Here is a 13,205-nt window from a genome sequence, read left to right on the forward strand (position 1 = left end):
GCACACTTCTAGCAAATGGATACGTCTTTGTGGCATGTGTTTTGTGTACTTACCTCACTCCGGCTTTTATCTTGTTTTTCTACCCTATTACTTATTTACCTTTATTTTTCCCAGCCCCCTTTTTTAAAAGGAAAATATTTTTTACCCCATTTCATTCCTCACAAACCACGACTATTTACTGACGGGCTGTATCCACCTGCTGCGCACTGCACAACTTCTCAACCCTTGAAATCAGGCTGGAAACAGTCCCCACTGTCTCCTCTTCACACCGATTTTCATATGGTGCATTTTAAAAAAAGAGATGTCACCCATTCTTTATTCTATTATCCTGAATATAACTTTAATAATAATTTTTATTTTAGGAAAGTTTTAATTTACAGACAAGTTTCAAGGACAGTACAGAGAATTCAATACCCCTCATCCAGTTTCCCCAGTTGTTAACGTCTGACATTACCACAGCATGTTTGTCACAATTAAGAAACCAACATAGATTTATAGGAACTAAACTCCACACTTCATTCAGTTCTCACTAGTTTTTCCCTAATGTCCTTTTCTTGTTGTTCCAAGATCCCGTGCAGGACACCGTATTACACTGAATCAATATGTGTCTCCTTACTTAGTTTCTTTGGGTCTGTGACAGTTTCTCAGACTTCCCTTGTTTTTGATGACCTTGACAGTTTTGAAGAGCGCTGGTTGAGTATTTTGTAGGATGTTCCTTATTTGGGGGTTTGTCTGATGTTTTTCCTGTGATTGGCCTGGGGTCACTGGTTCTTGGGAGGAAGATCACAGGGGTGAAGTGCCATTCTCGTGGCAGCATGTCAAGGGTGCAGGCTGTTAACTTGACTTACCGCTCACGATGTTAACCTTGATCACCTGGCTGAGGCAGTGTTCTCAAGCTCTCCCTGCTGTCGAGTTACTCCAGCCCCCCTTTCTGTGCTCTTCTCTTTAGAGCCATATCACTAAGTGCAGCCCATGCTCAAGGGGTAGGAAGTCAAGCTCCACTTCCTTCCAAGGGGATCCAGATAAATTATTTAGAATTTTTATGTCCCATTTATTTATTTATTGAATCATTTGTTTATATCAGTATGGCCTTATAGATATTTTTCATTTTCCTCAGCAACTTTTTAAAGACTGAGCAGGATGATATTTGGAGATATGGACTGACGTTGTTTTGAGTTCCAAAATGTGTCCTGTTTTGAAACCCTTACCAACATCAGTAACCTTGAAAACAAGGTTTTCAATTGAAGAGCCAGGCTTTTTATCAAACGTTGTGTATCTTTGTGGGGTGTGTGTGCGTGTCCAGAAGCTTGGCTATGAATGGCTATCCAAAGACTCTGGATAACTCAGAGCATAAGGTATGGGAAGACAAAATGAATATGTAAAAGCACTTATTCTGCCACAAAGAAGATAAAAGTTAGCTAGAGAGGGAGTAGTGTGGCAGCCTAAGAAGGGACTCTAGGCCACATTTCCCAGGGCTGGACCCCTCCCCGCCAACACACACAAACAGTGGGCATTAAACCTGGGGAGCCATAGGACTGAGAAGGCCTGGGCCTCACCGCTGGGGTGAAGCCCACAGGACTGTATATCCCCATATAGAGATGCCTCCCCAGAGAATGCCAACATGCAGCCACCAGGGTCAAAAGGAAATGATGGTATGGAAGAGAAGACCTAAGACATCCCTGGCACCCCAACATAACACAGGAGAGCATCTAAAAGTGTCCCAAGAGGGGTGTGGAAGTGGCTGAGAGGAGGCTGGAAGATTGGGTCTGCCTTGCAGTCAGGGCGATAAAGAGGATCATGTGACTCTGACAGTTGTAGAGCAGAGCATTATGGGGACCCTTCACTGTAGATAAAGCAAGAGAGTGTAGGGATCAAAGATCAGCAAGGGTTGCCCATCTCAGCAGGAGCCACAATGGACGATGTCATGGAACTTTCTAGAAGGATGGAAATGTTCTCTATCTGGGCTGTCCAATATGGTTGGCAGCAGCCACACGAGGCTGCTGACCACTTGAAATGTGGCTAGTGTGACTGAGGAACTAAATTTTTAAATTATATTTAAGTTTAAGAAATTTAAATTTAAAATCTAATATTCAATTCAAATTGGAAAACTTTTATGTAAGTCTGGCACACATTAAGTATGTGAATCTAGTTTTTCAACAGCAAATTTGATGAACTCTTAATGGAGGTCAAACATTTTTGATAAAAATTTAGCATTCAATTTTGGATATGATGCTAATATAAAATACACCATAAATTTAAAAAACTTTTGAAGACATTAATGTGAAATAGCTCATTCATAATTTTTTTTATATTGACTCTATTGAGTCAATATTGAAATGATAATATTTTAGACAGATGGAGTCAGGTAAAATAGGTTGTTAAAATTCATTTCTGGGGGCCGGCCCAGTGGCGCAGTGGTTAAGTACACATGTTCCGCTTCTTGGCGGCCTGGGATTCGCTGGTTCCGATCCTGGGTGCGAACATGGCACCACTTGGCACGCCATGCTGTGGTAGGCGTCCCACGTGTAACGTAGAGGAAGATGGGCATGGATGTTAGCTCAGGGCCAGTCTTCCTCAGCAAAAAGAGGAGGATTGGCAGTAGTTAGCTCAGGGCTAATTTTCCTTAAAAACAAAATTCATTTCACCTGTTTCTTTTAGTTTTTAAAACGTGGCTGCTAAAAAATTTTAAATTACCTGTGTGGCTCACTTTCTGGTTCTGCAGGACAGCAATGCTATGGAGCAATGGGAGCTATAGAAGGTTATAGAGAGAGGAAAGGCCCAACCCTAGAAAGGGCAGATGAAGCAGAAGGTCTGTAAGAGAAGCAAGAAGCAAACCTCAGAAGGCCCATATGTGTGGGTGGAGGGGCGGGGGGAGCGTCTACATACAAGTCTACAGAGAACTATCATTTGTTGGCTCTGTACTATTTTCCAGGTGCTGTGCCAGGTGCTGCCTTCCTCTTATAAGGACCCTTTTGATTACATCAGGCCCACCCAGATAAACTAAGATAATCTCCCCATCTCAAGATCCTTAACTTAATCTCATCTGCAAAGTCCCTTTTGCCATATAAGGTCACATACTCACAGGTTCTGGAGGTTAGGAGGTGGATATCTTTGGGGGCCCTTTATTCAGCCTACCACACTGGGCTTATCCTTGGACTTCATTTATTAAAGGGTCAAGGCGCCCTCTTCAAGTCTGAGCCCATAAGAGATACTCTCTTCTGGATATCATGTGGGGTACCAATGAATTCTTAAGGTGAAAAGTGCCACTGTCTGATCACTGTCACCAACAAGCAACGTTTAGGCACAGACTTTATGAAAGCCAATTCCTGTTGCCAGCAACGGACGTTCACAAGGGTATAGGCAGGCAAAGCCTATGTTCAAACCAGCGAGTGACACTGTCTCAAAATGACTTCCAAGTGAAATAACGTCAGGACAGACACCTAGCAGTGACTGGCACATAGTCAGTGCTCAATAAAAGTCAGGAGTTTGGAGGATTTCTCAGAATCTATTGTAATCAGTGAGTTGAGTTCAGGCAGGTTTGCCAAGCGAGATCCAGTTATGCCACAATAATCAAGCATGCCGCTGTCCTGGGCTACTTGAAACTCATGTCGAGAGGCTCTGATCACAGGCCACTTGAGCGCTATGGCTCTGGATAGCATCAGCTCCATGGACAAGAATCATCCACTAATGTGCTGGGCCTTAGCCACCGTTCGGCACGGAACCACGAGAGGAGGTTGCTCCTGCATTTCCTCTCGCCCTTCTCAGCTCTGTCATATAAGGTGCTGTCCCTTTAACCACAGGTTGTCCACAGAAACAAGAACTCTCCTCCCAGGGGATTATGATCCTCCCAACTGTGCACCAGAGACTCAGGGCTACGATGACATAGATGCCACCAAAAGAAAAGAAGAGAGGAACCAATTTTCCAGCCGACACAGAGCTGAATCTTTGTGAAGGAGCTGAAGGCCTTTCTGGATCAATAATACCATTTTCTGGTAAGGAAAAAATACCATTTTCTGGTAAAATGGGAGTAATTCTAGTAAATGAGGAGCCGTGAAAGTGTATTTAAACCTGTAGAACAGCAGTAAGAGGAGAGTCACACTGTCTTGCCATAATTGGATATTTGCAGACCCACTGTGGATAGGAAAACAGACTTTTCCCTTTGACGGGAAGATGAACTGTTCTCCTACTTTGTGGAGGTTGGTAGAAATATAGCAAAAATCTGTGATAGTATTTCCTTGCATTGACTTGGGAGACAACAAATGTGGGCTGGATATTTGTGATGCTTGCTAGGAGAGTGGCCTTGGTAAACTACTCACCTCTCAGTGCCTCAGTCACGTTATATAAAATAAAATCCCTGCCTCCTAGGGCTATCGAGAGAATTAAACGAGATATTGCATGGAAATGCTTAACACAGTGCTGAATGCACACCAGTTGTGCAAACATCTTTCCGCTGTTGAAATTTCCCTTAACACTCGGGAAATCACTAAGACTTTAGAAATCACCTAGTTTGACTCTCACTTTTACATATACCTTCTGGAGACATTTTGTCAAACATGTTTACTGTATACAAATTTCTACAAAGGTAATGTCTTGACCTAAAACAGTCAGTGATCCTCAGATTTGACCACGGAATCATGAACTTCTCACAGATTCCCAAGTCAGGAAATGACTCTCTTCAAATGCAAAATGGTGGCTCTTCAGAGTTTCCAGTTCTCCTTAAAGGCCTATCCATACAAATCTATTCAGAAAATCAAAAGCAGACCAAAGAGATAGAAAGAAGGAATGTTACTGACAAAAAAATGTTAAAGTTTAATTGAAAAATCCTACTCTATAATAGCTTGATTTGTATTTTATTACTAAGGATTGTGTTTGCATATGCAAGACCTGTTTCACTCTATGCACATAGCATGGGAAATGCTAACATGTATATTCAGATCAGATCTGTTTATGATATTTAGTTTTAGATTTGTTGATATGTGAATTTGATGACTTATTAAGGTATGGAAAACTTGTCTATGGAGATATGGGAAATAAGAACAATTCATGAAAAATCATCATTTTTCAATTTGGAGAAGATGGAGAGGAGATTTGCATTAAAAACTACACCATAGGGGCCGGCCCGGTAGCGCAGTGGTTAAGTGCTCACGTTCCGCTTCGGTGGCCCGGGGTTCGCCAGTTCAGATCCCAGGTGTAGACATGGCACCGCGTGGCAAGCCATGCTGTGGTAGGCATCCCACATACAAAGTGGGGGAAGATGGGCATGGATGTTAGCTCAGGGCCAGTCTTCCTCAGCAAAAAGAGGAGGATTGGCAGCAGATGTTAGCTCAGGGCTAATCTTCCTCAAAAGCAAACAAACAAACAAAAATTACACCCTATTCTCCTTAGGAAGCAAGAATGTTCCAGGTGTCCCATGTCTTGAGAGTCTTTCCAACTCATCATTAAACTGCGACCAAGAAAGTTCAAAGTGATGGAAATGAAGGCTAGAATGCTTCAGACTGATGGGGGCTCAGGTCAGCCCTGAGAGCCTGAAGCACAGTGACAGGGCATTAAAAGAGGCAGAAATAAGATAAGCCACCAAGATGTTGGTGGCTCCAATCCAATAGCTTTTCTAGGGTTTTTTTTGTATGTCAAATAGCTAAAGCCTTCTGCCAGAAACAGTTTGGAGGTTTGAATTTTAATGCACAGCATTTATGGAGCCCTGGCCACATACCAGCCACTGTGCTAAGGTGCTCACTTAAATCCCAAACTAGCCAATGAAGAAGGTATTATCATTACTTCTCATCACACAGATGAAATAAGACTTGGAGATGTTACGCAACTCGGCAAACGTCATCCAGAGAAGCAAGTGTGGGTGCAAGTGTGCCTCTGGTATGTGTGTGTGTGTATTTAGGAGAGGGATGGTGTCTCACTTTCAGCAGAGTGCTAAATCATGACATGGCCCCAACACTTCCTCTTTTCTTTGCTCTTGATACCTCCACCACACTTACAGAAAATTGCCCAGGTAAGGCTTGATCCCTATTCTTTCTACCTTGACATAACAGAGAGTTTAATACCAATGATATTGGCAGAAATAGCTATTCCTGGGCTACAGTAAACTGCATTTGCAGCAAATGGGCCTCTCACTTCTCCAGACGTCACTCTGAGCAGCAAAGAAGGCCTGGCAACAACAATGAGGGGATGGTACGCCCTGCACCCTTTGTTCGATTGTTTATGTTATCACCATGCTGCAGGCTCAGGCACCCTTTGCACCTGCAGATTTTTCCACTCCACACAAGGCAACTAAGTAGGACTGAAGGGCAAAAGGGTGAGGGTGTTCACCATCAACAAGAAACCTTTATTGGAGAAGGCAGCACAAAGGAGACTGAATAGCAGAGAGGTTGCATAGGCAGGCCATATGGGTTCAAGCCTTGCCTCTGACGCCATGAGAGGGATACACTTGTGCAACTTACTTAGGTCTACATGGGTCTCAGTTTCCCCATCTGAAAATGGAGATAATAACAGCACCAGCTTCACAAGCTTGTCATGAATGCTGAACAATATTAGGAGTGCATAGTGCCTGGTCTGCAGCAAGCACTTAACAAACATTGGCTTCTATTACTGAAGATAGCTCTATGAGGCGTGCTAAGTGCTAAGCATGCAACACATAGCCTCTATCCACACCATCTAGGTAGGTTAGGGAGATGGGGCACAGATTAAAAAAAATAATTAATAATATAAGGTAGAAAATTGTCTCATGAGTAGTACAGATACATACTACGGAAATACAAAGGAAGAAATAACAATGTTAGAAAAAAAACCTGCTGGATTACAGATGGCCGGCCAGAAAGGGAAGGGGACTTTACCAATGTCACAAAGCTAGTTTTGAAAAGAGTTGGGAGTAAAGTCTAGATCTCCTGATTCACACTGTAAAACTGTTTCAGGAAACTATGCCACAATAGCACTAACGAAAATAATCTTAACAATAGCATTAGTTGACACTTTGAAGATACTTTTTATGTGCCAGGCATTTTCACATAATATCTTATTAAACCCTCATTGTAACCCTAGCAGAGAGGTATTATATTTTCCCCCATTTTACAGATGCAAAAGTCAAGGTACAGGAAGCATAAACAATTTGCCCAAAGTCCGACAGCCAGAAAGTGGCCCAGCCAGGACTTAAATGAAGGTTTCTAAACAGTTATAATGGAGGACTATAATGAAAGAGAGGAAGGCAGGGGAGCCAGAAGCAAGGGGAATGACAGACTGAATCTTGGTGGTAGAAATGGACATTCATGAAAAGTGAATGAACTGCTTTTACTGGAAGAGGAAATTCAGGTAGAGGAGTTAGAAAATACGGTTAGAACAGAGTATGGGGCAGAGAGAAGGGGGCTTGAATGTCAATCGAGGCAGCAAATTTTCTGTTTGTCTGCTTGGTTGGGGAGAAGGTAGGGACAGAAGACAGGAGCTTGACAATTCTATAGTTGTGTGTTTTCTTTTTAAGACTTATCTGGTCACAGACAGAATGAAGGAGAGTCCAGTGGCAGGGAGACCGGTCAGCGGCCAAATGTCACAGCTCCAAAGAAGGATGGGGTGTTTTTCAGGTGTTCCCCAACTTTCTGAGGTCACACGGCCACAAGTCCACTTCCCAATCTCACTTTAGAGCATCAGGAGAGACTAATACTCTCCACCCATCTCTCCCCACAGGCTGCAGTATTCCCACATCTGTATCAGTCAACAAAGCCCTTTGAGAATCATGAAGATTCTTTTCTGCTACCAGACGTTCAGATTCATCTGGCTCCCCAAGCCATCTGGCCGGCACTTTCACAAAGATCACCAGCTTTGGGCACCTCTGACTCTTGCTGACTTTGAAGCCATAAATCGCTGTGAGAGGTCATTGCCTAAGAACTTTAACTTTGCTGGGGATGTGCTGGACCAGTGGTCCCAGAAAGAGCAGGTATAAGATGACGGGCTTCCATTAGATGCTTGGTGTCTCAGCCTTCCATTCCCTTATTCTTCCATTCCACCTGTCACTTTTAATTCAGTTCTTTCATCCTTCTTGGTTTCCTTTGCTTGTTTTCCGCCTGTCCTCCTTTCTCCCCAGGGAAGATCTTTGATCCTCAACTATACGTGGCTGTCTTTCTCTGGAGCCTCCTAGGTTCCCCTCATCCATGGCTACTCACAAAGTTAGGCCTCTTTTCCTTCATTTTCTCCAAGTCCCACGCAGAAGCTCCTTGCTTTCCATTCATTTGTTCAGGCTAGTCACAGGTTTATCCAAAGATCAGTAATTTGAGCTTCGGTTTTATGAATAGTCATCACTGGAGTAATTAGGAGAGAATCAGAAGTTGAGAATACAGCAACAAGCCTTGAGAGGTTTGTGGTGCAGCCTCAGGTCAAGGTCCCTGCTTACTGATCCCACCCCATGGCAGGCACTGAGCTAAACACTTTGCCCATCAGTGCTTACCAAAAGGCACTGCGAGGACCTGTGCTTCAGCAGATGCAGATACTGGGTATACGCGGTATTAAAATACATTGCATCAATCCTTTCTATTAGAGAGAGGGGAAAGTCTTCCTTTAAATCTGTTATGTCTTTAACAGCTCTCTTTCACTTGCTAAACTCTCTTCTGAATAGAGAGAGCAGTTAGAAATTGAAAATCTCTGGATAAAATTTCAGGGCATATTTTGTTTTCAATATATTCATTTTTCAGTAACCTATTTTTAGCAAATGGTACTAATTTTCCAATTATGGTCGTAATTAAATGCATTTTCCTTAAGTAAATGTATACAAGTACATGTATACGATGTAAAGAAAAAGACAAAGAACAATGGCACAGGTGTAGACAGATCTGGCAAAAAAAAAAGTGGTACTCAAATGACTCAAGGTTGAGAAATACTGACCTATATATTTCATGAAATCCCCATCACCACCGTGGGGGGTTGCAGATAAGGAACTTAACCTCATAGAACACAAGCTACTTATCCAAGGTCAGCAGTTGCAAAGGGACAGGAACTAGCCCCGGATCTTAGGGAGCTTATACCCTACAGGGTAGGGCCACATCTGGAACACAGTACAGTATAATGGAGTCACCTGGAACACAAGCACAGAGCTGCAGGAACCGGGAGAAGTCAGAGAGGAGCAGAGGAGGAGGCTAAGAAGGGCTTCACAGAGGAAGTAAAATGGAAATTGGGCTTTGAAGTACTTTCCAGCCAGGGAAGGTAAAAGGAGAATTCCAGATAGGGAAAGGCAGGGAGAGTCGTTTTTTTCCAGGTAATACATAACACAAAGAGGTTTTGCAGTATAGATGACCTGCCTTGTAGAATCATGTATGAGAAGGCTCTTCCAGAAATCAATCAAGTTGATGCCCCTCCCCTAAAGGCCCTCCACCCTATTCCCAGTTACCTACGAAAGCCCATCCCTCAAACTTTTGGGTAAAAAAAGATGTTAAGGCCCTAATCAACCTTAGTACTCCGACTAGGGTTATTTGGATGGAACAGAATCCAGCTTAAGCAAGAAAGACATTCATCGGAGGGATATGGAAGAGCTCACAAAATTGGGTTGGAAGCTGGAGTCAGTCTCAGAAGGCGAGGAACCTGCACAGCTCCCCGGGGATGCATAAGTACCAAGAGCAGACAGACAGGTTGCTCCAACCATTTTCTATCCTTTGGTTCTTTTCAGACAACTCAAAATCAGGGAGAGAAGGTCTGCTTGACCCAACTTGGGTGACATGCCCACCCACTGGTCAGGGAAGGACGAGCACCCTGATGGGTTGTCTCCCCAAGGCTCAATAGGAGAGGAGTAGTCCCCCCGAAGACAAACTGGGGTGCTGTCACCAGAACCCACTGGCATAGGTGCTGAGGGGAAGTGACAGCAGACGTCCCATCTACTTGGTGACCAGTCATATAAGCCTTCTCTCTTTCCCGTGTGCCCTGGCCAGACAGGAGAGAGACCAGCCAACCCAGCCCTGTGGTGGGTGAATGGCAAAGGGGACGAGGTGAAATGGAGCTTCAGAGAACTGGGCTCCTTGTCCCGAAAGGCTGCCAACGTGCTCACCAAGCCTTGTGGCCTAAAGAGAGGAGAACGAGTGGCTGTGATTCTGCCCCGAATCCCAGAGTGGTGGCTCCTAAACGTGGCTTGTATGCGAACAGGTCAGTGCCAACATTTAACATTTCTAAATCACACAGAAACAGAGAGACTGAAAGTTGAGGTTTTTCTGAATTGTTAGTTCTGACTGAAGCTCTGCTTACAAAGGACAGAAAAAGAAGAATTGAAATTAAGAGCAATCATGATGTAATAATAATAACAACTACCATAAGAGGTAGGTATTATTGTGATGCCTATTTTGCAAGAGAGGAAACTGAGGCTCAGAGAGGTTAAGAAGCTCGCCCAAAGTCACACAGCTAGAAAGCTACGGAATTGGGATTTAAACACAAAGCTCTATGAGAGCAAACGTGGGTATTGACGCCTCTTTGCAGTGCTGGTTATGATGTGTTCATCCAGATGATCCAGAATTTACTCCTCTGAATATATCTGGATTCTCCTTGAGATGAATATGCAAAAGGAAGAAAAACATTTTACAACACAAGGACTTGAGAGAATATGACTGTGGATCCTAATAGGAAAACCTCTGCCTCTTGCCAGACAGAAAGGTTAATGTATTCAACGACATATTTTCTCCCGAAGTGGTAATTTATAATGTACCCCAAATAAAAATTCTAGAGGATTCTTTTCCCTCCTAGGACAGGGGTCGGCAAAAACCATGGCCTAGGGATGGCCATCTATTTTTGTAAACAGAGTTTTAATGTTTTAACGGAATACAGCCATGCTCCTTTGTTTACATATTGTCTATGGCTTTTTGTTCTAAAACAGCAGAATTGCTAATTGAGACAGAGATGGTACGGCCCACAAAGCCCAAAATATTTACTATCTGGCCCTTTACCAGAAAAGTTTGCCAAACCCTGCTCTATAACATGATATAAATGTTCACAAATCAATTAAAAATAAGATTATCAAAGGATATATTACTGTGGAGAATACAAAGATGTTTGTTCCAATATCGTTAATAATAGAAAAAATTGGAAACAACTATATAGAAATGATTAAGTAAATTATAATTTATCTGAGACTAAAGTATACTTGAGGTATGTTCATTGCTAATTGAAAGTATGATGCCTTGCTTTGATGGGATGTTATTAAAAGGATAATTATAAGGATTTTATAATGGTGTTGAAAAATGCTCTTACTGCCAATGTGAAATAAACACAGCAATATATAAAATTTTTTTGCATTCACTATTAAAAGGAACTTGCAAATGTGAAACCAATTATGGGGTGGAAGGAGATTAAAGGTGGTTTGCATGTCATAAAAAATGTATTTAATATTACTTAACATAATTTACGCAATTTGTGACATGCCAAGATTAAAACAAACCCGCAAGTTGAATGGTCAAAAATATCCAGTTAATTAAATGTTAAGCAAGCAACTGAGGATTGTTTCCTAACTCAGAACTTTTAAATCTTCTGAGCGAATACTGAAATGCTTGTACAACACCACATGGTGGAAAATTTTGCTTTTGCTGTAAAGCGTATGCAGTCTAAGATCCGCTGGAAGAGAAGGTCCGCCTTAACCTCCGGACTGGATATCTATCCATTGAACATATTCATGTCACAGATCCACCAAGAGTACTGATCCCAAGCAATGGGCTCACTTTGCTCACCATGATCTGAGCGTGTTAATCACAACGAGTTAGGGATCGAGAAAGGAAGTTTTAATTCAATTAGCCAGCATAATCGGGAAGATGGCAGACTAATGTCTCCAAAACCATCTTCAAGGATTACAGAATCTTGAGGCAGTTATGTAGGGAAAACGGGCGGTGAGGAGGGGGTCCAGGGATGTTGGTCTCCAGGCATCACATTGTTCCACTCTTCTGTCAGCTGTGATGGATGCCTTGTAAGTGTTTCTCCCGCCTGTGGTCAGCCTGTTCCTGGAGAGAAACTCGGAGAACAAAGTTTCAGTTTATCAAGCTACCAGGGAGTACATGTGTAAGTGGAGGCCATAAATCAGGAGAGCATGTGAAGATTTTAGAGTACTTGCAGAGCTGTGAGTAGTCACACAGAGGAGGGGCTGGCGTAAGAAGATGGCCTCACTTATGCTCACTTACAGTACTAACAATTTCTGAGCCTATAAGATCACACGGTTTGCAAAATAAACAATCTTATATTTTTATACTAGTGAACGAGCTGAGGTCCTCTGAGGTGTCTTCTTAATTAATTTCCTTATCATCACATATTTATTCATTTTTCTCAAGAGGGGATGACACGTAAGAACTTTTAAAGTATATTCAATACATAAAATCTCCTTCCAGGAATTCAACTCCATAGCTTACGATTATTTTCCTCATTTTACAGATAAGGAAAGGAAGGCACAGAGAGATCAAGTAACAGGCTCAAGGTCACAAAGCTAATAAGTTGCAAAGACAGGATTGGACCCAGGGACTGGCAGACTCTGAAGCCAGTACTCTAAGTGTCTCCCAGTGATCAGGGTCCTGCGGGAAATCTCTGGGGATCAAGGCAGGGTAGCTGAAGGCTGGATTCCACAGCTCCTCCTCACTCAGGCACAAAGCTCAAGTTTCCAGAGTCCATCACCTTACCTAATAGACAACAGTTCTCTTCAGCTCAGGGCCCTCTCTCCTTCCCAGGACTTGTCTTCATGCCAGGAACAACCCAGCTGACAGCAAAAGACATCCTCTATCGGCTACGAGCCTCCAAGGCCAAGTGCATTGTGGCCAGTGAGGAGGTGGTCCCAGCAGTGGAGTCCATTGTGTCAGAGTGCCCTGATTTGAAGACCAAACTCCTGGTGTCTCCACGCAGCCAGAATGGGTGGCTCAGCTTCCAGGAGTTATTTCAGTGAGTATTTGCCCTCACTTCAACTCTGGTACCAGCAATAACACCAATCACAGCTACATCTCAGAGTCTCCTTGCCTCCAAGGACTCTGCAATACTGTGGGTTGATCCCGGCTCCTTCCCAGAAAAGAAACTCCTAATAAAAGACTTTGAAGGACAGAAAGAAGGGATGTAGCTCTGCCTCCACTTCCCTGTTTCCTGCTATGGCCTGTGATGAGTATCCTGCATGGCTTGGCCCTTGCCTAACTCCTGGACCACATCTCCCACCACTTTTTCTGCCTTGACTCCCTCTGGCCACCCTTTTATTCCTCCAACATGCCCCACCTCCG

The 13,205-nt window shown here is 43.2% G+C and overlaps 1 protein-coding gene across 1 annotated transcript in view; it reads left to right on the forward strand.

Annotated features, from left to right (window-relative positions):
- The first annotated feature begins 278 nt into the window (after window positions 1-278).
- Window positions 279-13,205, forward strand: part of LOC106841734 (acyl-CoA synthetase medium chain family member 4) — a 30,092-nt gene continuing 17,165 nt past the window's right edge. Inside the window, exons 1-3 of the mRNA XM_014857881.3 lie at window positions 279-7,933; window positions 9,912-10,122; window positions 12,672-12,879. Coding sequence (XP_014713367.2) covers window positions 7,733-7,933; window positions 9,912-10,122; window positions 12,672-12,879 — 620 coding nt within the window. The 5' untranslated portion in view covers window positions 279-7,732. The remainder of the gene's footprint in view (window positions 7,934-9,911; window positions 10,123-12,671; window positions 12,880-13,205) is intronic.

Source organism: Equus asinus, chromosome 14, assembly GCF_041296235.1.
Source record: "Equus asinus isolate D_3611 breed Donkey chromosome 14, EquAss-T2T_v2, whole genome shotgun sequence".
Classification (NCBI taxonomy): domain Eukaryota; kingdom Metazoa; phylum Chordata; class Mammalia; order Perissodactyla; family Equidae; genus Equus; species Equus asinus.